Source organism: Chrysoperla carnea, chromosome 3, assembly GCF_905475395.1.
Source record: "Chrysoperla carnea chromosome 3, inChrCarn1.1, whole genome shotgun sequence".
NCBI lineage: Eukaryota > Metazoa > Arthropoda > Insecta > Neuroptera > Chrysopidae > Chrysoperla > Chrysoperla carnea.
In genome coordinates this window covers 39,729,181-39,753,926 of record NC_058339.1, presented here as the reverse complement: position 1 = coordinate 39,753,926, position 24,746 = coordinate 39,729,181, and the positions used below count along the sequence as shown (strand labels likewise).

The 24,746-nt window shown below is 27.1% G+C and overlaps 1 protein-coding gene across 1 annotated transcript in view; it reads right to left on the bottom strand.

Moving 5' to 3' along the window:
• LOC123296848 (homeobox protein caupolican) overlaps positions 1-24,746 on the bottom strand; it is a 93,806-nt gene that overhangs the window by 25,038 nt on the left and 44,022 nt on the right. Inside the window, exons 2-3 of the mRNA XM_044878524.1 lie at positions 23,534-23,971; positions 9,865-9,971 (exon numbers count right to left, since the gene is read on the bottom strand). Of these exons, the coding sequence (XP_044734459.1) occupies positions 9,865-9,971; positions 23,534-23,971 (545 nt within the window). The remainder of the gene's footprint in view (positions 1-9,864; positions 9,972-23,533; positions 23,972-24,746) is intronic.

Below are 24,746 nucleotides of genomic sequence, written 5' to 3'. Positions count from 1 at the left end.
GTTATCGTGATGGCAGACGGACAGACAACCGTAAATGGACTAATTAGGTGTTTTTATCCACCACCTATACCAAAATTTCGTTCATAGTATCAATATTTTTATGCGTTACAAACTTGGGACTAAACTTAGTACACCTTGGTATAATTCATATACATGGTATAAAAATTAAGATTTTTTTCTTTCTCAAATTATCAAAAAACTGATCACACCTAGTATTCACACTTTACATTTAAAAAAAAAATTAAAAATTAAATGTAAGCATGTTGTTATAATATCTATTTCCATTCTGTTATACAAAACTAATAATGTCTATCAACTGCTTTTTAATTTTGATGCCCACATTAAGATAACAAACTCAACTATTAATTTATTAGAAAAGATAAGTAAATAAGCAGTTAGTAGAACAACATATGTCACCATATAAAAATATTATCAGGTTGAAACAAAAAAATATAGTATGTGTCAAATAAAATGAGTTCTTTTATATTGCTAATGTACTTAAAACACTAAACACAATTGAAATAAAAATTTATTATTATTTCTATTTTTCTTGATAGAAAAACACATGGTTAAGCACTCTGGTAAGTTAACGGAATGCTATCTCCGAAAATAACATCGATCTAGAAACTTAAGGGTCCTGGTTATTTCTCTAAAACCTGATTATTATTTTAGAACAAAATATATTTTTTTTGAGGTTTAGATCTTAAGTTATCTTCATAGTTACTGTCGTGTCTAACAATAGTTTTGTGGAAGAGCGTTTAGTAAGTTTGGTTTTCTGATTGGTACCATTGAGCTGATTATTAAAAATCAATAAAGATTAATTGAAAAATCTATCATGTGTCGAATATTTCTGCTTCTCGAATATCTATTATCTGTTAATAATTATCGATATCAATCTCAAGATCTTCTTTTTATCGCCTTGTCTTTCTTCCAATGTGTTTGGCAAAACTATTTTCGCCGCAAGTTGTTCTTTTGTGTTCTTGCAACTAAATTATTTTTATAGGTACTTTTAAATGTGTACTCCTCTTAAAATGTCTTTCTCTACTACTTGTACTACTCTTTTAAATTACGCCATCAAGAAAGAGTAAAGCAAAAATAAATATGGAAGCAAATAGATTTTGTTTTTGAAAAATTTTTGCTGTGGTTATACTCAACTACAGCTCATGGAAATTTCCAAATTCAGTAAAGGGTCAAAATTAATCGAATACTATTAAAATATAAGTATTTCTATTTTTGAGAGACATTAAGAAGATATATATTTAATATATAATGAATTTAGATCATCTTTCACTAACGCCCAGTCGTTTATTATTACGTTACAACACAACGGCCGTTAATACTTATACAAACTGATAACAGCACACCCTCTTAACTTCACAGCAACAAAACATATATAACATTTGATTCTTGGTATATTTCAAACCAAAAACCAAACCCTCTTCTATGCTTATGCTATGTTCTAAATATAAATAATAGCCAAATAGTTTGTAATATTTCACATCATGAATAACAACCTAAAAAAAAAGGGAAAAATATGATTTCGTTTCTTAGAATGTAAACAGCTTAGAATGTATGTATAAAAGATGATAAATTAATTGAATTTTTTATTTATATCAATGTTTATGTCTATGATTTATTAGTTTGTTAAAATAGTGAATTAAATAGGTAATAGTTAGATTTGTTGAGCGATTTGGTAAGTGATGTCATAAAGATTGTTTTAGAATGTTCATACTTGGCTAGTGATAAAAATTCAAAGACAAAGAATTTCTAAAATTTTCCAGTCGAAACACTATTGAATATAATTCTTCCTAGAATAATAAATTTTCGATTACCACTGAAAACGAAGTGTTACCTATCTTAATTCTTACGATTAAAGAATTGAATATTACTCCCAAATTGAATACTTGATACTCCCAAAGCAGTTAAAATAAATTAATCTGTTAAACACTATTAATTTTTTAGGCTTATGAAAATAAAATTAGAGAAAGTTATAAGAATTAAATACAAATGTTTTAATTTGAAATTACTTTTACTAAAATAAAAAAACAAGATGATAAGCATTTGAGCAGAAAATTTTACTCTTAAAATATGCAATGGAAAAAATTTATACTAAATCTAAATTTTTTGTGATACAAATGATGCAGTCCTTATGAATCGGCAACTGAATTAATTAAGTACAAAATTTTTCTTTTTTTACAGAAACAAAATGCATTACTTTGGAAAAAGGGATTTGATTATATTTACATTCGATTCATTGCATTTCTGTGTACATAGAAAGAAATGCAACACATGAATTTTAATTAGTTTTTCTGTTTTGACCAAACTTATTTCATCAATATAAGTATTGGTACTGGAAGATAAAAGCTCGAGCTATGTTAAGTCATAATCCTCAGTAAGTCGTACAAAGAAAAATGTTATTCCCTTCCGCTGAACCTCTAAATACGCGGCATTTCGAATTATTTAAACTTTGTAACATCAACAAAATGCTATTTTCGTACGAAGTATTGATAGTACATATTTATACTTTGTAAGTCGAGTTTCAAAAAGCAGACGCTCTAAGTGGTGTTAGTAAAATTTAATCTCGACTTTCTTAGTCGAAAATTAAATAAGTCGAAATTTCAGCAAATTAATCATCTGCACTACTTGTTAAGTTGAATATCTTTGCATTTCAATTTAGTATCTGGTTATCGAGAATCCCCTGTATTGAACGTTGCTGCTTCCTGAGATACAATAGTTAGTAGCAAACTTAAGTTAGAGTTACTTAAGCAAACGTGGGTTAAATTACTTAACCCAATACTTTAAAATACTTGAAAGAATAGCGAAACCCTATATGGAATAGTTCAGTTACAACACATATTTATTAAAACAATGTTTTTTATATTTTTTTTGTTTGTAAAAATTTCAAACAATAAAAAATAAATATAATGGTTTGAATGTATGTATGTTTGTTTGTTTAGTTAGTTAGTAGGTTATGTTTTCTATGTAGGTACGGGTAACGTGACAATGTCGTATTCAGAAGGACAATGTGTGAACATTTTATTTATTATATAAAACTCAGTGTGTTGTTGTTTTTTTTTTTGTTTTTTTATATGCCGTTTATATTATATGTGTGAGGAAACGTAGTGATATCACCCACCATTCTAATAATAATACTTCTCTATGATACTGCTACACCTACCATGGTGTTTGTGCTCTGAATATGCTTTCACTGCTTTATGTTTTTTTTATTTTTTTATTATTGTAGTACAATAAAAATTGTTTAGAAATATAAAATGAGCATATCTAGTTAAGAGTATGTAATCGAAGCTTCAAAAAAGTGTATGATCGAAAATTTCTAACTCATTCTATGCTTCTAGGAAAATGATTTGTGAAGCAATCACTTGTGTCAATGCTATAAGCCAAATAAGTTTTAATCAAACCCCAAGCAAACTAATTTTATGAAATATAGCATATTTAAAAAAGTGTTAACAACCAATAACGTGCAATGACTCATGGGTTTTGAAAATTGTAGAAGATTTCAGACTTTCTATTTTTGCTTAGCCAGTAATTTGTTGATTGGTATTAATAATTCTCTACATTATTTCAAAAACTATCATAATACAATGGTCGAAGCGAAGTTCAATTCAATTTTGCTTAATTAAAATGAAAATATTTTCAATAATTGTATTTTAGAGAAACATTTTGACTCAGCGGTTCCTCAGCGACAAAAACGGGCGTAGGTAAAGAGTACATTTCATTTACAGGCTAATATCAAGTAGATTAAACTGTATTGTCGAAAGATTTTATTTTTTACAAGCTGTGAACTATCCGCGTCGCTTGGAAACTTTAATTTTAAATACAAAGATTATTGCATTATAACCTTCACTTCATATGCCGTCATCTACCAACGTTTAGTTTACAATTTCGTTCAACCTCTAAAATTATCATTGTTTCTCTACTATTTTATGCATGTATTAAAACCTTTCTCTTGAATAACTCTATCGAAAATTCGTTGCATCAAAATCCGTTGCGTAGTTTTAAAGATTTAAGCATACATAGTAACAGACAGTGGGAAGCGACTTTGTTTTGACTATGTATTAATAAATTGTTTTATCTGATACTTTATACTCTTATTCTTCAGTTTGACGTAAAAAAATGTTGTATCCCACCTAAAATCTAATGATAAAACGGATAATGTTTTGAACATGGAATCGGTTGGGTAAAAATTGAATCTAAAGCTTAACACACGATTTAAATTAGCTTTTAGTAAAATGTAGTTGGTTTTCAGAAGAATGTTTCAAACAAAAATTAAAGTTATTTAAAATATTTATAACCAACTTTTTCTCAATTTTAAAGTGTTTTAGCTTCTAAAGTTTGCCTTTTGCAGCAAATGGAGGCACCATAAGAATATTTAGTCTACCAAGTATTTAAGTTCTTAAGTTATTAGAAAAGTTACCTCATAAAAGTAAAATTATCAACTACGAATTGTCAGGCAACAATCCATTAAATTTTTTAATGAAAATGTGAATTTTTTAATGAACATTCCATACAACTCGTATAATATAAAATGGTTGCACATAAAAAAAGTTTCGACAATTATATACTCTCTTTTATTTTAACGTTATTAATAATAACAATAAATACATACAAATATAAACATTTCTAAAATATTTTTCTAGGTAAACTAAGCACCACCACATACAGTGAAAATGTGTTTACTCACGCATTATAAACATAGAATAGAACAAAAAAAATTATATTAAAGTTAAAACGATACGATAAATGTTAAAACACATGCGACACACATCAAACAAGTTGTGTAACAATACAAAATATACAAAATACAAAACAACAACACACGCTCTTGTCTTCTAATCTAAACGCCTGCCTAAATTTTTGTTATATAAGCATGGTATAGGGTAATGTGTAATACCTTGGATCATTTATACGTTTAGTCCTTCTGTATAAAAAACTAACCGTCATCGGGTGATAGCTTTTGTTTTCAATATGATTTGTATGGAGATTGGCGCGTGACGATGATGCGAGTTCCATGATTTTTGTTCACCCAAAAAGTGCTCAACGCGCCAAGTGAAGTTTTCATTTCAAAAATTATTAATCTCTACTCAATATAAATCAGTTGAAACTGGTACCGAAGGTTCAAAGAAGAGTAGACATACTTAAGAGAAGTAGAAATTCCTTGAAGATATCATCATCAGGTTAAATATGTAAAATAGGACCTCGGTAAGTTATGATGTGATCAATATTACACTGTTATCTTGTACCAAGGATCACAAGTTTTTATGGGTATCTTTTTATTATTTAACTTCTCAAAAAATACCCAATTTGTAAGAATAAATATAAATAGACATTCTGCTCGTTGGTACTACACTCTACCCTATTATTAATCTATTGCGTCCAAAAATACAATAAACATAAAAACACACACAAAAAAAACCACCTAATATATGCATTATTGGGTGGGTGTGATATCTCGAACTGTTACACACTTATAATGCGTTCGTTAACAATATTATGGATATTGTTTTAATAAAATATATTATTATCCTTCGTGTAATATGTCCTTGTTAATTTTTACACTGACTCAGGCAGAACTGTTTTAACAAAAGATATCAGATAAAATCATTTTGACAATGGTGGAAACGTCGGGAACATTAATTTTTTTGGAAAAGTTTTTCTTATGAGTCGATTTTCCTTTTGTTAAAATTTTTGTTATTTAGTGAATCTGAAGTACACTAACTAATTTGTCACTAAAAAAGGAATCATCGAAATCGATTGGCGTGATATTGAGTTATTCGTCCTCTTGTCGTGCATACTTAATGCAAATTTAAGACTTTTATGGTTTTCTCATGGATGTTGTTGTCAGAACTAGACCAAAAGGAAATGGGACCACACGGAAAGCAATAGTATTCAAACAGATAAAGAATAATGCCAATCGGTTCAACCAGTCGAAAGTTCTGAGGTTACACACATTAAGAAAAATATAATCGAATTGATAACCTCCTCCTTTTTTGTTTGAAGTCGGTTAAAAAATTGGGAAGATAGCTTTTAGAACAGCCATATAGGAAACATAAACAACTGATATGATTCAAAAAGTCCTAGAATTAATAACGAAAATGAACGCCGTTTTTGCAAATGTATTTGCTTAGAATGTAGTCATATATTGCAAAAATTATTAATGCAAATAAATATTGGTATCCCAGCATGGTATTTTTTTTATTTGAAGGACAAAGCTGTATCCGTATAAAATAAGAAATTGTTAAAAATTTGTACACAAAGGAATAGAATAAAAAACAGGTGAAAAAGAAAAGTTTCTATTTGATATAATACACATATGTATAATGTATATAACACACCCGTACTATAGTACGTACATGGTTAGTTAATTTATCAAACACAATACCTTTGCTGGTTTCTTGATCGTCTCTTTTATACTAGTTTTATATAATTACAAAGTGATCGATATTGTTTGATACAAATTATCTTGTAAAAGTATAAAATCAATAAAAATTGTTTTTGACAATCATGGAGTATGAGATATTGTGCAGTTAATTGTTGCAATACTCAATCGTATCGAATATGTTATCAAAAGCTGTTAGTTTTTTTTAAAAGCGAACAACAAAATGAACTTTTATAACTTGCTGTATTGAAAACTAAATTATCGTTTGTAAAAGATGAGCCATTTAATAATAATGGAGATTTTGACAGAGTACGTTTTTGGTAACTTAAGATATTACGAGCGCCAAAGAAAGTTTGGTGGTTGAAAGACTGGTGGTTGAAATTAAATGAACCTTATTTTCAACTTTGATGAATTTCGTTATGACTTCATGAATGTAGATGAAAAATAGGAATAAAATTGTTCGAATTGGTTTTCGAAATATCGAAAGTGAAATAATTGAGAAAATTTTCAATTTTCGATACCTACATATAACTTTAATTTAAAGAATTTTTTTTAATTTCCACCGACAAGTTTTGGAGAAATCTATGAAAACTTATCATCCATCTACCGTTTTCCCATACGACCAATGTAAAAAATGCCTACTTTTAAAGTTATTTATTTATTTAATTCCCTTTCCTCCAAAAATAAATCCTTATATCCAAAATTGTTAATATAACATTTATTTCAGGATTTTCCACTTTTGAGCTATGCTTTTTAGTCTTATTAGGAATAAATCGGTTTTCGGCCTTATATAAAATTTGTTGATTAGAGAATAGGGCTTTTTCACTTAGGACAGTACTTGTCTTGATCTTCAATTGTGCAAGACTATTTGAAAATTTTATTGTCTTGCACACGAGCTTCCTTCTTTGTTTTACACAAAAGTCTTGGTATTCCACACTTCAAAGAGCACAGTTAGAGAAGAGTTGCCAAATATAATCTAGCTTTGAGCTTGGTTTTTAACCATGCTAAATCTAACAGAAATGGAAATTGAATCATGTGCACTCACAACTATGAAAGAGATTCACATTTTTATAAATTATACTTACTAAACAAAATTATTTCGTAATTACTATAGTTATGTTTCTTTACAGTTTCTACAATAACCATAAATTTCCTTGCTTAATTCAATATTCAAACTACTGATGCCTACTATGCGGACGAATGAATTTAAAAGTATTCCTCAAACATTCTAAATCATTCAATAAAATATAGATAAAATATATTATACCCTCTTTTGTCCGTTATCACTACAAATATGTTATATGCTAATCAAGTTAATATTTAAAACATTGAATAAACATAATATAAACAAAAAACATCACCCAAAAAATGTATATAATATAAAAATAATATAATATTATACAGAAAAACCACAAAATACAATAACCATTATTTATAAATAAATTATATATCCGGAACCAAAGACACTACTTTAACATTCAACTTTTTATTTTTTGTGACTTGATTATTGTCATTTTATTTTATTGCTATTAATATTATTATTATTATTGTTATTTCTATTATACCTGCACACATGTAGGTCTATCTTGAATATCTAGATTCTAGATATCTATTATATTTGAGTATGGTTTTTTAAATTATAATGTTGTAATAATAGACTTCAACAGTAGCTATGGCTGTTTAAAGTATTTTAAAATAAGTCATTATTTCATTACTCACAATTATCGAGTTTAAATATAATGATCTAGTATAAGTTAAAGAAACACGAGCAGGGTAGCAATTTTCAGTAATTTCTTTTTAATATGTAGTTTAAAAAACCTACGTCCAAATGAATCCCGAATAATTGAGCGGATGGGATATTCGATTGTTTTAGTGCATATTTAAAATGGATTTCCAAATTAAGTATTTATAAAATTGATCTTATCTTAACTTAATAAAGATATTAAAAAACTTCAAAACCGTGATTTTCCATTCTAACTATGAATCAGTGTTCGATTTCAGATATAAAAATTTAAAAAAAATATATATACATATATTTTCAACTTCATGCTATTTCAAAAATTAATCCAGATATCGAAAAATGGAAAACTTTATCTACATTTTTATCCAATCGGTATGATGTAGATATTATAATAGCTCCAATATGGATTAATACCGATGACTTGGCCATATTACACATAGAAATGTAAAACTAGACTTGATTCTGTGACAAAATTTGAATGTGAAATTAAAATTGATTAAAGAACAAAGAAAATTATAAACAATCGAAGGTTTCATTTAAAGGTTGCCCATCTCCTTTTAGCAAAACAAAGTTTTATATGTAATCTCTATGGCGATAGCAACATATGACGTCACTAATGGGCATCTTCCTTTTTGTTGAATTAGGAATTTTAAACGTTCGTATCTTGCATATTAGTAAAGATTTTGAATAACCAACTTCACTTTTCTAGTCTTGAAGTGAGAATTCATCATCCTCTATTATTTTTTAGATCATAAAATCATTTTTTTGTCTACTTGAAAATTAAATCATATTTTTCCTCCAAAAACAAAAAAATTCAATTATTTCATAGAAATATCTAAAATAGGTACTCTAAACAGACATGATTGCTCACACCATTGGATCACAAAACATCTAATTACTTCTGTCTGACATGTTGCCATGTCATAATCAAAATCTTCACCAGATATGTGTCATCGTAAGTCCAATTAATAAAAAAAGTTCATTATAACTTTAAAATCTAGGTAATTTCTTCAAATAACTTCAGTATTCTTTGACTACTTTATTAAAATTAATCTTTTTGTGTATTATATTAATTTGTAAGCAAATGAAGTAGTAAATGATTTTTAATTTCTAATGAAATGAATTGGCCTCTAACTAATAAAATTAACAGTTATAAACTGATATCAGTATTTAAATTTTAATGTATTTTTATTTTACTTTTTATTTAGAATTTTAAAGTGGGTAATTTAAATATTGATTTGATAACACAAAACTAAAATTCAATATAATTCGAATTTGATTTTAATGTTATCTATAATGCAATCAATAGCACTTGTACACTTTGAATACTAAAAATTTAGCAAAAAAAAATTTAAATTATAAGTTTTTAATAATGATTTGACCTGAGTTTGGTTTATTTGACACGATTTATTTGAATTTGTACAAATTTTATATATTTGCAATTCTACAGATTATAATAAGAATCATTTGAAGCTTAGTCTTAACAAAAATCATGATTGGGCTACAATGTAAGTGAAAAAAAATGTATTTCGCATGTTTGGAAATAGCAACTATTTTGTACACTTAATTTCAGCTTAGTGATTTGATAAATATATCCCTTGGAAAATATAAAATTCCTTTAAATTTCAAAATTGTTCGTCATATTTCACAAGCTTTTTGTTGCAAAATCGATTTTAATTTTTTGTTTTAAAAAATGAATTAAAAAATCTGAAAATCAAAAACTTACCCATTAAAAGGATAACCAGCAAATGCTGCATCATACGGATGATACATTGAAGGATAAGGCCATGTTGCACCAGCCGCTAAATTTTCTTTTAGTTCTAATCCCGCTGCCTGAAACAACAAAAACAATAAATACATCATATTACTAAAATATAAAATATTTTCTGAATGAACATACAAAAAAACGGATATTTGAATTATGATTATTGTCACAATAATTTAAAGATTTCTTTAGCGTCAAATTTCAAGATTATCAAATCAATTGAATATATTTAAAAAAAATACACGGATGTTATAAATAATTTGTTAAAATGTCCCAACTAAAATCACGGGTCAATTATTATTCATTACTGAAATATTGAGGGCCACACACATTCAAATAATTTTAGAACGTATTAAACAAATTGAGAAAAAAAAACGATAAAAAAATATTCGTACAAAGTTATTCAAAAGTCACACTATGGATAAACATAAAATCGTTTATGTAACCTTATTTTAATCATTTGTGAAATTTTAGCATCATAAAATGTGTTAGTTTTCTTTTTTCTTTCCAAAAAGAATTTTTATACCATGTATAGGTATATAAAATGTATCAAGGTATACTAAGTTTAGTCCCAAGTGTGTAACACTTAAAAATATGAATGCAAAGAACAAGATTTTGGTACAGGTACATCAAATTACATGAATGTTGAGAGTACCGATATTTTTATACCATGTATATATGAATATATACATAGTATATTATGTTTAGTCATAAGTTCCTAACGCTTTAAAATATTGATGCTACGAAACAAATTTTGAGATATGTTTCCATAGAATTAATCCATTTTCGGTTGTCCGTCCATCCGCCTGTCAACACGAGTTAGTTCAAAAACGAAAAAAGATATCAAGCTGAAATTTTTACAGCACACTCAGGACGTAAAATTGAGGTCGAGTTTGTGAATGATCAACATAAGTCAATTGGATCTTGGGTCCATAGGACCCATCTTGTAAACCGTTAGAGATAGAACAAAAGTTTAAATATAAAAAAATGTTATCAAAAAATAAACAACTTTTGTTTGAAACATTTTTTTGTAAACATCACTGTTTACTCACGAAGGCACACATTCTAATCTTATTTTATAGTATTTCAACAATTAACTCAGTCAATTGTTTGTTTTCACTTGTTATTAATAAATTTCTATCATAAAAATTGTTTGGTACTTTGAAGTCCACATGTTAATAAAACAAATTGACTAAGGTTTTTAAAGCTATATTTTTTAAATTTTTTTATAAAAATTTTTATTTTAAATCTATTAATAATTCATATTTTATTTAAGAAAAAAAAAGTTAATCAAGAATGGCAAAATATATGATAATTACTAAGTGTTATATTTATAATTTAAAATATTTATAATTTTTGTACTTTTGTTGCATATAAATTAAAAAATTTGTTTTTCCACACCATTATTTATAATAATTTTGTGTAAATGTAATATGAGTATTATTTCTTCATCAAAAAATTGAATTTTATTATCAGAGAAAATAAACATTATAAGAATTTGTACCTAATAATTTAAAATAAATGTTTTTTTATGTTTATTTTTATTTAATGTATTTTTTTTTTTTTTAATTTTAAATATATACATTATAAATCAAGTTGTTATCAAATTTATAAGCGCGTTACATTTTGTTTATTAATTTCATTTTATTTATTTTATATTTTTGTGTGTATGGTTAAATGTTTCATCACTTTGGATTATTATAATTAATTTTATTTATTTAATTTCAAATAGAAAACTTAATCTTTCTTAGGAATTATTATTATATTTATGTAATTTTATTGATTGTTCGAGGAACGATGAGAGATGATCATTCGTATTTTTAAATCTATAACATCAAAAATACCCAATTCGCACCGTGTGTGAGTTTTATTGGAAGTGTTTCCATGGAAACGATACACTAATTCAATTATAGAATTGTATGGATACATATATAATTGTATGGATTTCATTTATGACTTACATTGAAAATTTAATAGTATTGTCTCACAAATTTAAATAAATAACTATGATAATTTACATTTAAAAAATAATATTTATTCCATTTTCTTTCTTATTTTCACAATTTTTAATGCATTAAGTTTAATTAATTAGTGTTTTTCAATAATTTTAATTTGACATTTTCTATAACATTAACATGTAAAGAATTGCAAATTACTCATAACAGCCTCCTTTATCGCAAATATTTTTCACTAGAAGCGCTGGCATCGATTTTATTGTCCCAACCATGACTACGCACACAACAAATGGTACACTCAATATCAGCAGTTAAAGATAGGTTTTTTTTTACCAATATTTGCCAATTAAAATGAAATTGACTCAAAGGCAATAGAAATCTACACACTCGCATAAATTTGTGTCGCTGTGGAAAAGCACTAAGGTTTCTATAAAAAATTCGTAAAATATTTTGTTTACTCTTCAATTTTATGCCGCATTACTAAGTACTGTAGACATTTTCATTTGGTGTACACAAATCCTGTGAATCTCAGCACGCTTCTATCTTACGGGAAATCAGCATGTTAATTTTTAGAAACTAGATTTTAACGGAACAGATACGAAAGCTTAGAAATTGTGTCTATATCTTTGTCTAAGAGTGGATGTTTTAGAATCTCAGAAACGTCTAATTCATTTTCGATGGATTTTTCCGTTATTTCTGACAAGTTTCCGTATTTTTTTTCGGTATAATTTTAGATATTTTTTGATTTGTTATCTAAATGGAGAACTCAGCTACAATGATACGGTGGGTAAAGTAAAAGATATTTAATTCAAAAACAAAAACTATGCCCATAAATATTACAGAAAAAATTAAAAAAATTATAGCTAAAAATCCAAAAATACATTTTTCAAAGAAACAAATATGTCGTTTATTTTCAACGAGTTTTCTGTTTGATAAAATTGAATATTTAATGAAATTGATTTATATGACAATGTGTAATTATAATAAATTTATTTATTTAAATAATTATCTTTACAATTGTAAGAAATTTAAAAGTAACATTAATTCTTTGTGGGTTGTCTTGTAAATTTTGATTTATTGAAACAATTTGAATTAATGGTAAATCAATTATTATATAAAAATATGAAGTTATTAAATGATGTTTACGAACAGAAGCACTTCTAAAATAAAAAAGGTTGTACAAATAAATTTCGAAACATATTATTTCCAACAGTCTAAAGATTAAATATCTTAGCCCATACATATTTTACTACATACTTATATGGGAAAATCTGTATGAAAACGCCAAGATATTTAGTTTTAGAAAAAATGACATCTTTACCAATGCAAAATTTATTAAATTCCGTGGTGATGATAAAGCATACAAGTCAAAAACCGGAAATCACATATTTTACCATCCATATGTTTTTTTTTTTCTCACAATTCAAATATTATTTTTGGCACCAGTTATTACAACTTTTGCTAGATATGGAAGGTGTCTCAATCAATCAATTTATGAGGATATTTTTCCATTTTTTCAGAACTGTAACTAGAAATGATTATGCAATTTGAGTATTTTAAAGTATGGAGTGATGTATGAATAAATTGATTTTCCAAGGCTGAACAAAAAATAATGTTTTACAATTAATGCAACTTTAATTTTAACTTTTATCAATTTTTTTTCACCAAATTTGTCAATGATTTTTTTTTATCAATAAAAGTGACCTTTAACATTATTGCAAATTAAATTTTTTTTTAATTTGCACATATTAAAATAAACACATTCATCGTTAATTACAGCAAGACAAGATAGCACAAATTTTTATCAGAAATATTTTCTGAAAAACATTTAAAAAGCATTCAACATGAATCCGAAACAACATCTATATGTATAATGGTAGAACATGGTTATAATTTGTAAAAATAGTCCACAATCCTCAATCGTTATCGGCTTTACTATGATGAGTCTTAGGAAGATTCTTGAAAAACAGGAGTTTTCTTTCCCTTATCCTCTCGATTACTCAAGTATTTAGACATAAACGACAAGTAAGAGGTATCAATAAGATTGGTTGCTTACAATTTATTTAAAACTAGAGTGATACACACCCACTTCGCTGGGTTTAAAAGTAAAGATTGATAAAGATTGCTCTCGCTTATCCCCTTTCTATAACACTCGAAGTAATGGTAAGGATTGTTTTACACAGGAAAAATATATGTATGGTTTTCTATTTTTTTAAATGTATAATAGTCGTAATTATTCATTGAGTATATCAGAAAAGATGACCGTGAAATAATTTATATTGACTATTTATACAGTCAATTAATGTCAAATTACGACTTTTACAGTAATCTGTAATTCATGGTAATGTCAAATTAAATTAATTTTTCAAATTTTTTTATTAATATATCTTTATAAATTATATCTCATGTGTTATTCTGAATTATGAGCTTTATTGCTGTACAGTTTCATTAAAAACCATTTGCTAGTTTTAGCATAAAAGCGTAACAAACAAACAAACAATCAAACATGCTTACTTTCGCATTTATAATAAATAGAGATTTCCAATAAAAACTCTTAATAAAGCACAGACTTCAAACAAATGTGTAAAAATCAATATATAGAGGTCTGTGCATATCCGTTACAACAGTATATCAAATGTAACAAATTAATAAAATAAAAAAAACTACTGTTAAATTATTTCACACCGCAAATAAACTGATAATAAAAATATGATGATGTTTCAAACTAAATTAATTTTAATGAAATGATCGTTTAAATACGTTTTAAAATTTTTTGAATAAAAACGATTAATTTTTATTTATTTAAATAAATTATTTTTTAAAATTTTTAAATAAATATGTAATTACTATAAAATATTGCTATATATATATATATATATATTGTTAATACTTTTTTTTATAATAATTGTTTAAAATTAACATAAAAAATTGTTAGATATCTTTAAAAATATGAGATTGTCAATAATAATTGTTATTACCCAACAAATTTGAAATTTCCACAAGAAAAAACTCAAAATTAATAGTAAGAATAGTTTACGACATTCTTTTTGTTTTGGTAGTAACTGTTTTCTATTTTATTAAGTGGTTAATTTCTATGCAAAAGTATTATTCAGCTTAATTAAAAATATTATTAATAAAATATTCAAAAATTTAATTTTGTTGGTAATATTAAGCAAAATGGCCTGACCAGTGTTCTATAATAGCTGCAATAATTTTGGGAAAAAAAGGATCTTTGAAGCGATATGAGATCTTCGGAACGCATACTATTTTACTCAGACCATATCTGCCTAAAAGTACCACAAGTACATTTCTGTCTCCATCTAATATAAGCCTTTTTTAAGATATCCTCTTTAAGGAGTTGCCTGCAGCTCGCAAACGGAACTACTGGATGTCTATTGATGCTTGTGTCCAACAGATTTGTTGCCGTTTCTGGTAAGCTCGCCAGTTTCACAACTTTCTGGAATGCACCTGTATCCTGATACCCGTATCAGGTTAAGGTACACTCATTTCATATGCCAGCTCATTTAAGGACGTTATGTGCCATAGAAATTTTTAATTATGGATTGAGGACTAATGTAATCTAGTTAAGAACCTCTCCTGTACTTCTTTGTATGTATTTAGTGATGTAGACAGTTTTACAAAGTTTAAAGTTTATAATCGTACAAAGAGTCATGCGGAGTTCATTCGAGAGTATTTTTACTATACAAAATATGTATACCTTCGAAAAAAAGAACTAGTGCGTAGGCAGAGGAAGACATTTACATATAAACAAACAAGGTACAAAAAAAATTAATATATTCGCCCACATTCAACATATAACACCAAAAAAATAAAGTTACCTATAAAACATGTTCAAGTGGTTTTCTTATATTTTTTTGACAATAAATATTTTAATAAATCAGCTTTAAAAAACATCAACTTAACAATTATTATACGTGGTTTTATAACTTCATTAGAGATTATCAACCAAAAAGAACAACAAATTATGAATCATACTAATGATATTAGAGAACAATACTCGCTTGACATATTTATTACACAAATGTATATACAGGTACTTATCCGTGTGGAGTCTTAACATTTAAGAAATTCTTCTTCTGAACGAATTCATTCATAATAAAAGTTGGTTTTATATTTAATGCCTAAACAAATATTTATCAGTTTTTTTTTTTTAATTTTCAAGTATTTAATGCTTTATTTAAATTATAAACAAGCGCATCAACGTTTCTTAAAAAGAGTTGCAGACATTTTCTCACCAAACCGTACAAAGTGTAACTTCTAGTGGATTTTGGAAACAATATTTCAAACAATTTGGACACATATTTACTTTAAACAAGGACTCTTGAATAATAAGATTAATTGTTGAAATAACATGTGTTTAATAGCTTCAATCTAATCTTTTAATATTTTTCCATACCAAACACGGTTTTAGGTAGGAAAGTAGGAAAAAATTTGAATTCAAGAATCGGCCATAAATTGAAATCAATTAAGAGCTTCAATAATGAATTCAACCAACGTTATATTAAGCAGTTGATTTATTTTTAAGAAAACTCAATCTAAGACTTCCTCAGTATCTAGGCTAGTTCAGTGTTCTCCTGAATTACTACACAAAATTTAAATGAGCTCATTTCAATAATAATCAAATATACAAAATATTTCAATTAGCATTCTTACAAGCAATACATACAAAGCATTCATGGCAAATTTAATTTAAAAAAAAATTTACATAGGAATAAAATAAAAAGGAATCCACCGTTTCATTAAAACAAGAAGAATTACCTTTCAAACAAACACAAAAAAGGAGGAAATGATTGACAGACTAATTCATCATCTAACTTATTAACGATCATTTGTATGAAATAACATAATTAATTAATTAAGATAAATAATGGCAAAAATAAAAATAATAGAAAAAGAAAAATTAACAAGCTACAAAAATATAATTTTTAATTGTTCCCAAAAAGAAAAAAATTCTAAGCTACTGTACAAATATTCAAATAAAAAAATGTATTTGTAAGTAGGGCGTCTGAAATAACACACACTTAATCAGTACCATTTATATTCAATTATGCATTATTATTATTGAATTATATAAGTTTAATGTTCTTTAATCACGTAAACTCAACCTAACCTAACAAATACCATCAAATAAATACCAGTTATATCAAAACTAAAACTCAAAAATATTTTATTTTTATAACAAGATGAAAATATATCTGGAAGTGATATAAATATTCACAAGAACCTCTATATTTTATAACAGGTGGTTAAGTAACAAAGCTATGGTTAAGTTTCATTTTAGGGCTCCGCGAAACGAAACACAAAAAGTCGAAGCCAACTTTTCATATCATATATATAGGAAATATATCATGGTTTAGTCTCAAGTTTGTAAATCTTAAAAATATTGATGCTACGAACAAAATTTTGTTATATATGTGTTCATAAAATCATCTAAAGGGACCATTTTTGGTTGTCTGTTTGACCGTCTGTCCGTCTGTCAACACGATAGGTCAAAAACGAAAAAAGGTATCAAGCTGAAAATATATGCGTTCTTAGGGTGTAAAAAGTGACGTAGATTTCGTAAATGAGCAATATACGTCAAATGGGTCTTGAGTCTGTAGAACCCATCTTGTAAACCGTTAGAGATAGAATAATAGTTAAAATATAAATTAGAAAGTGCGATAAGGAACATAGTTCCAAAAATGTTCCTTATAAATTCACGAACAATATCGCTTCTAAAAATTTTTTTACGAATCAATCTGCAACCGATTTTACATTAAAGATAAAATAATAATAATCGTTTATAAGTTAAGGGAAAATTGGCAAGCGGGTATAGGAGTTCGATGTCGTGTTTTGTTCGCAAAAAAAATACGTGTACAAATAAATATAAAATACAAATTCAATAGCTACATAAAGCTTTCTCCAAGCATTCCATTTTTTGCTTTAAATATAGAGGTAAAAATGTAAATTTAATGAATTTTTATTTATTATAATTAAAATACCAACAACCACCCAAAAATGAAACAATTGTTATGTTTTCTGGTTAGTAGAATAAATTTTTGAAACAAAAAATATATATTTAGTTTATATTTATTTATCTATTATTACGTTTCCTAGTACTCAAAAATTATATTATAAGACCAATAAACATTATTATTCCAAATAGTAACGAAACAATTTTTGTATTTCTGTTAATTTAATAAATGTTTAACACGCAATTTATTATTGTTTTTGGTTGTAATAATTGTGTGTTGAGTGGAGTTTAATATACAAGATGTATCAGGTTAAATTGGCTACATCAATTTAAAAACTTTTTCTTAATCTTCTATTTTATGTCCATTTAAAAAAAAACTAAAGCCGTCAATCATATGAAAGTGTGTTATTATACCCACTCTTACTAAGGATATTTAGATCAAGAAATGCAACCATAACATAAGGGGATCTGTTAAAAAAAAAAATTTGGCACTCAAATAAAATGAATCCTGAATATTCCGAAAAGTTAATGCAAAGAAACGTGTTCTCGGAATGGATACGTCTTCTACTTTTATTGTTATTTTCATAATAGATTCGATCATTTAGTGAAAACAGGATGCAATCTTGCAGAGTGCAATGTTTTTTTTTATTGTTTCATTAATGTTATTTTGAAAAAGAATTCGTGTTTGAAGATTATGTATACATTTATAATCACGTACTCTTAACAATATTTGAATAATTACTTTTAATTCGTCTAGAGATTGTCTGATCATAATTAATCGAGGCGAAATTTCAAATTTGAATATAAAGAAATGGTAGCATTACACATTCTACATATTCATTTTTTTACAAAGATATTTGAGTTTGACGTGTTTGACAGAATTATTATTTGTTTCATAATTAGCATATATTTTTTAATAAAATTTGGTTTACAATTCTTTGGATGAATGTTTTTGAGAGATTAAAATGGTAATAATTTCAAATTACCCTAAAAACAAAACAATAAATATTAGAAATTAGAGAAATTTTCGAGAGAGTTCATTATATTAATGTCATTTAATGATATACGTCACATGCTTATTTATACTTTTTGGTTGCCGGTACAATAACCTTTTTACAATACTCTCGTGGGATTTTAATTTTATTTCAATCAAATTATTTGTTTAAATTGATTAAAAAAACCTGAGTCTTTGAATCAGTAAGGAAAGGCAGTTCATTTTTTGGAGTAGTACTATTCAAATTAGTTTTAATTGGAGTTATCATTATTTTGGTGATTAAGGGCAGCCATAAAATAAAATTGTATAAGAAAATACGGTTACTACAGTCATTTTTCGACAGGTTAGTTTCCCTTTTACTTGGAAAATAAAGGATTTTCACGTTTAGGTAATAGGTCAAAATTTTGAAATTTTAAGGTACAGTTAGTAATCTTCATGACAATCAATATGACTTAATTTAGTTTCAGAATATTTGCTAATTTTATATAATATTTCAGTATTTAACTATTAAAGTATTATCAATATATTATTAGAGAATGATCAACAATTTTGATTGTTTATTGATTTTCATTTATTTTCAAGTACAATAAATAAATCATACTTTATCATTACGTTTGTAAAGGGTTGATACTACGAGTAATAACCACAAGTGAATATTTCACCAAAACCAACTAAATATTCATATTATTCTGTTAGTTAGTTTCATACCTTTATATTCGTATGTACATATTTCAATAAAATAAATTTTAAATAATGTATACAGTGAAAGATACTTAGTTTGACCAAAATATATTAAACGAGCCCGCAGTAATCATCAGGGAACTGTAGTAGATGTTAGCATCCAGATCAAAAATCTCAATGAACCTGATGATTCAACTGCAAACTTTTCAATAAAAAAGAAGGTACATGCGCTATTTAAGAAACAAAATTTTTTTGAAAAACGTATGTCATTTACAAAATGATAATTGGTATTCTAACGCCCATAATTCACAAACGTTTGTATTTGCAATGTGGTAAACATTGATACTTTTAAACAGGATGCTAAAATCTTTTAAATCTCGCAGAATGAGAAAATTTGACCGAAACTTATTCACAAAAACTCATTTGACCTTCATTTCAACCCATGAGTTCTAATTGATGCCAAAATTCTATGATTTATTTTTTCTATATTTAACACGTGCTCCAAGTACCATCGTTTTTGTTGGAAAAAAGGCATTGATAATATAACACATCAAAAAGTAACTAAAAGTGTCGAAACGGCTGTAAAATAAGGCACGCTATTATCCCTATTTTTTCAAACCAATCTGCTTTTTCTTTGCAAGCAATTTCAATAACTTCGTTTTAATTTATAAATTCAACAAGAATGGCAGTTTTTTGATTACTCAACGCATTCAAATAAATATCATGGCCAGGTAAAGGACTCTCTCGAATAGCTAAAACCTTTAAAGCGTATAAGACATATGAATAACATGTTAAAAGAAACAAATGACTGAGTTAATTGTTGATATACCATGTATAGACAGTGTTGATTACTCTGTCACATTACACATACATACATGTCACACATATATAACTAATATTCCCATATAATTCATACTATACAATTTGCGCTCTCACGGGTAAACAGTGGTGTTTACGAAAGAATGTTCAAACAAGTTTTTATTTTTTTATAAGGAACATTTTCTACATTTAAGCTTTTGTTCTATCTCTAAGCGCTTACAAGATGGGTCCTACGGTCCCAAGACTGAATTGACCTATGTTGCTCATTTACGAACTCGACTTCACTTTTTCGTCCTCAATACCCTCCAATGTCCTCGTCTTGATATCTCTTTTCGTTTTTGAGTTATCGTGATGACAAACGGGCAGACGACAGACGACAGACAGACAGACAGACAGCCGGAAATGGACTATTTAGGTGATTTTATAAGCACCTATACCAAAATTTTGTTCATAGCATCAATATTTTTAAACGTTACAAACTTGGAACTAAGCTTAGGATACCTTGGTATATTTCATGTAAATGGTATACAAATGACTCAAATAGATAATATAGAAAATATTTTTTTTATCAAGGTCCATAAATTGTTATGGCAAATTTTTGGTGTCAATCATTTTTAATGTTCCAAAACCTAGGGTCATTTATTAACACAGCGTAGATGATAAAAGCAAAATTTTATTATATAGAAAAATATTCAAATTTATATATCTTTGGCCATAGTCTGTGTCACAAGTAACAAATTATACTATATATGTGGCCGACATAGCAAAACCCACAACAAAACAAGTGTTATTATATTTACTATACGAAAACAAGATGGAAATTTAAAGCTAGTAGTAGTATATTGGTGGATAATTTATTGATAACAACATACAATATAGGTATATGTTTGTATTACTCTGTATAACGATAAGTAATTTTCGTAAACGCATTTTAATTAACGATTTGAATTTAATATCGTATTTGGTTGTACCACCTATAATAATGTTCGATTCATAGAGAGCTATTCATTTCATTTTACCAATTTTATTGTATGTTCATGTATGGATTATAATTATTGTAATTGAGAATGTAAAGGATGGCTGCATACAAAGGATTTTTTTTTTCTGAAATGTTGTCTAAGTTCTAAGCTTAAGCTAATGAATTACAAATAAGAAGATCGATTCTGCCTCAAGAATAGAAAATTAATACGTTCTGAGGAAAATAGCGGTTGAAAATTGTCAGGCAGTGGCAGATGTCTATTTTCTAGATAAGGTAAAATTGTTTAAGGTAATACGAGCACCAAGGCAGGTTAAGTCTTGCAGTTGAATTTATTTGTACCTTATTTCAACTTTGATAATGAATTTTGTTATAAGTTCATAAATGTAGACGAAAAATAAGAGAAAAATTTTTTCCATATCTGTCTGGGTTTTCAAAATATCGAAAGCTAAATATCTAAACAACTTATATTGCCAAGTTATAAGATAAATCACCATCAAAATTGAAAAAAATAAATTTTTTTCAATTTGCATCCCCACTACCGTACTCATACATCCTTAATTATAAGGATGAATTCTTGTTGACTTCGAGTTGAGACATAGTTATTGAAATAAATACCACGATACTCGAAATAAAATTATTTCGAGTATCGTGGTATTTATTTCAATAACTACATCCTTAATTAGTCGAGTACGGCCGGTTTTTTTTATTTTAGTTTGTTTATTAAGGTTTCAAGTTAACTTTGAATTTATTGAAATAATTAGGAAACCTCCCTCCCCTAAAATTTTTGAGGATTGATAAAGATTTAGTCAAACTCTATATAAAAAAATATAGTTTGTCCTTGCCCTCGTACATTTTTAAGAGCAAAATAGTTAATTGTCTATGTTTTAATGTTAAATATTGTCGTGTACGATACGAAATCTTGTAATAAAGAAATTGTAAACAAATATACATACATACATACAAGATACGCGCCAAAAACATAACCACTCCTTGCAGTCGGGTAAAAACACGTTTCAATAATACAAATCACTTGCAATAATTCAATATTCACGACCTTTTGCGACGAAAATTTTGAAATGAAGACCGAAAATTTGTTGCCTTGTTTAAAACGTATGAATTACATTTAACAAAGATTTAACCTTTCAAATGCTTCATATTCGCAATGAAAACTGTCCCACATTTGATTGGATGTTTTAAAGTTAAATAAGTTAAACATATATTATATAAAACTTCAGTTAATTCCTTCGACAAACAGGAGCATGTATTATTTATCAGCAGTCTTTTTTATCCGCAAGAACAACTTCGTTTGAGAGTCATAGGATGAGAGGAAAAATGGCATTCCCGAGGTAAGAAGTTATTTTTGTAATTTACAACTTGTATTGTATAAACAGAATAGGTAATATTAAAACCCATTTAACAACATTTAATGAAAAACTGTGTATGTAAAAGTTAAATAGCTTAGTTAGGTATGTTCTAAATAATTTTTGGATGATATATTCCCATATTTTAACATAACCTAAAAATACACACACAAGTGATGGAAAATTGAGTTGAGAGGTTTGAGTTAGGCGTGTAGTTAGTTTATATAAATGAGTTTGTAAAAGGCCTATATTACTACTACTATATTTGTGTTTTGTTCATGTATTTACAAAACTCTTTAATGTTTTGTATGAATATTGTGTGTTAAACATATGTTTTACATAACAAAACCTCTTGTTTTCAGGTTATGTTTTAACATTTACATTTGTCAACAAAATGGCCGTGAATTACCTACCTTAATTATTAGAGAATACATACAAATATTTTGCATGTATGAACATGGTAGGTACATATGTAATTTATATACATAGATGTATACATTATAGGTGACAGTAGGAACGGTATAAAACTACCTACTTTTTAGATTATATACCTCTACCTAGTGATGCCACACCAATTATTCTGATTATAATGGAATGATGTACTTAAATTAATGATTTTTATTTTAAACTTAATGAAACGGTTCAATTTTTTCTTTGGAATGCGTTTTTTGTTTTTAAAAGCTCATATTTTTTATTTTTGTTAGAAAGCTTTATTAAAAAATTAATTATATTTAATGAAACGCAAAATTTGTGATTAAAAATTTTAAAAATCTACTTTTTTAACTAAATAAGGCTTGTTAACGTAATAATTCTGTTGAGGGAATGAATAAAACCTTCCAAACAAACATAAAATTTGATACAACTTACCCCTGGTGTATAAAATGGTGCTTGATCCGCGCCTAACGCTGGAAAATATGGTGCCATACCTTCTGGATATGGTGCACTGTACATAGATAATGCGGCTGGTATACCAATACCGGCTGCAGCTAAACGTCCATAGCCCAACAGATCATATTGACATGAACAGACACTTTGTCCAGTCATTGGATCTGTAAATATGGGTCGACCACTATCACAACATCTTGTTGGTGTCGTTGGAGGTACATTTGCTGATGATGGTGGAGGTTGTGATGCATTAGAAGCTGTTCCTTGAGGACTACCAGCTGCTGGTGGTGGAACAATATTACTTGATACGGCCATGTTATTGTTAGTGCTTGTGTTGTTGTTATTGTTGCTGGCACCTGTTGGTGGAATTGGTGGTGAGGATGGTGTTGAGCTACGAATTGGTTGTGGTACTGTTGTTTGCTGAAATCAAAGAGAAATTTAGGTTAGATAAACTTTTTGGGAAATTTAAAGCTAGTAAAATACTAACACATATTAGCTTAGTAATATCAAGTTAAAATCGAATCTTATAGCAAACTTATAAAACATGATCAAACAAAATAATGATTGTCAGACCCAATGAAGAAAAGAAATAGTCGTAAAATAATTCACCTGAGTACACGAAAATCGCATTTTTGCTTGTTTAATATTACTGCTTTTTACTTATTGAAAAATTCTTTCCAAACAGATCAAACGGTATTCAATATTTTAACTCAATCGATCAGAGTCAAGTGTTATACAAACTTACATTGATTTAAATGAAAATAACTTCATCATGAATCCCAGGCTTTAAGAAAATTTGACGAAAACAGTAAAAGCTTTGAGAGTGGCATAAATATTATCAATATTATCTGAAAGCAACAGATATTTGGTAGAAAAATACGCAATCTTATTTTTAAGCAAAAGTCAAACTGAAAGGTGTGTTAATTAAAAATGTGAGATCTCTTTGCTACTTTTTCACAATTTTTGCAGCGAAAAAGACTTTTGAAAAGACTATTGAATTTGTATTATTTGTATAGGGATCAAAAATCTAAACCTATATCTTTTTCTGAGAGGGCTGAATCTACGACAAAAAAAATATGGAAAGTAATAAAACACTGTGAAGAAATATCGTGTGAGTAAACCGTCAAACAAAACTTAGATCTTAATAGATCTATAGGACATGTAAAATTAAAAAGTCCATTATATTTATTAATAA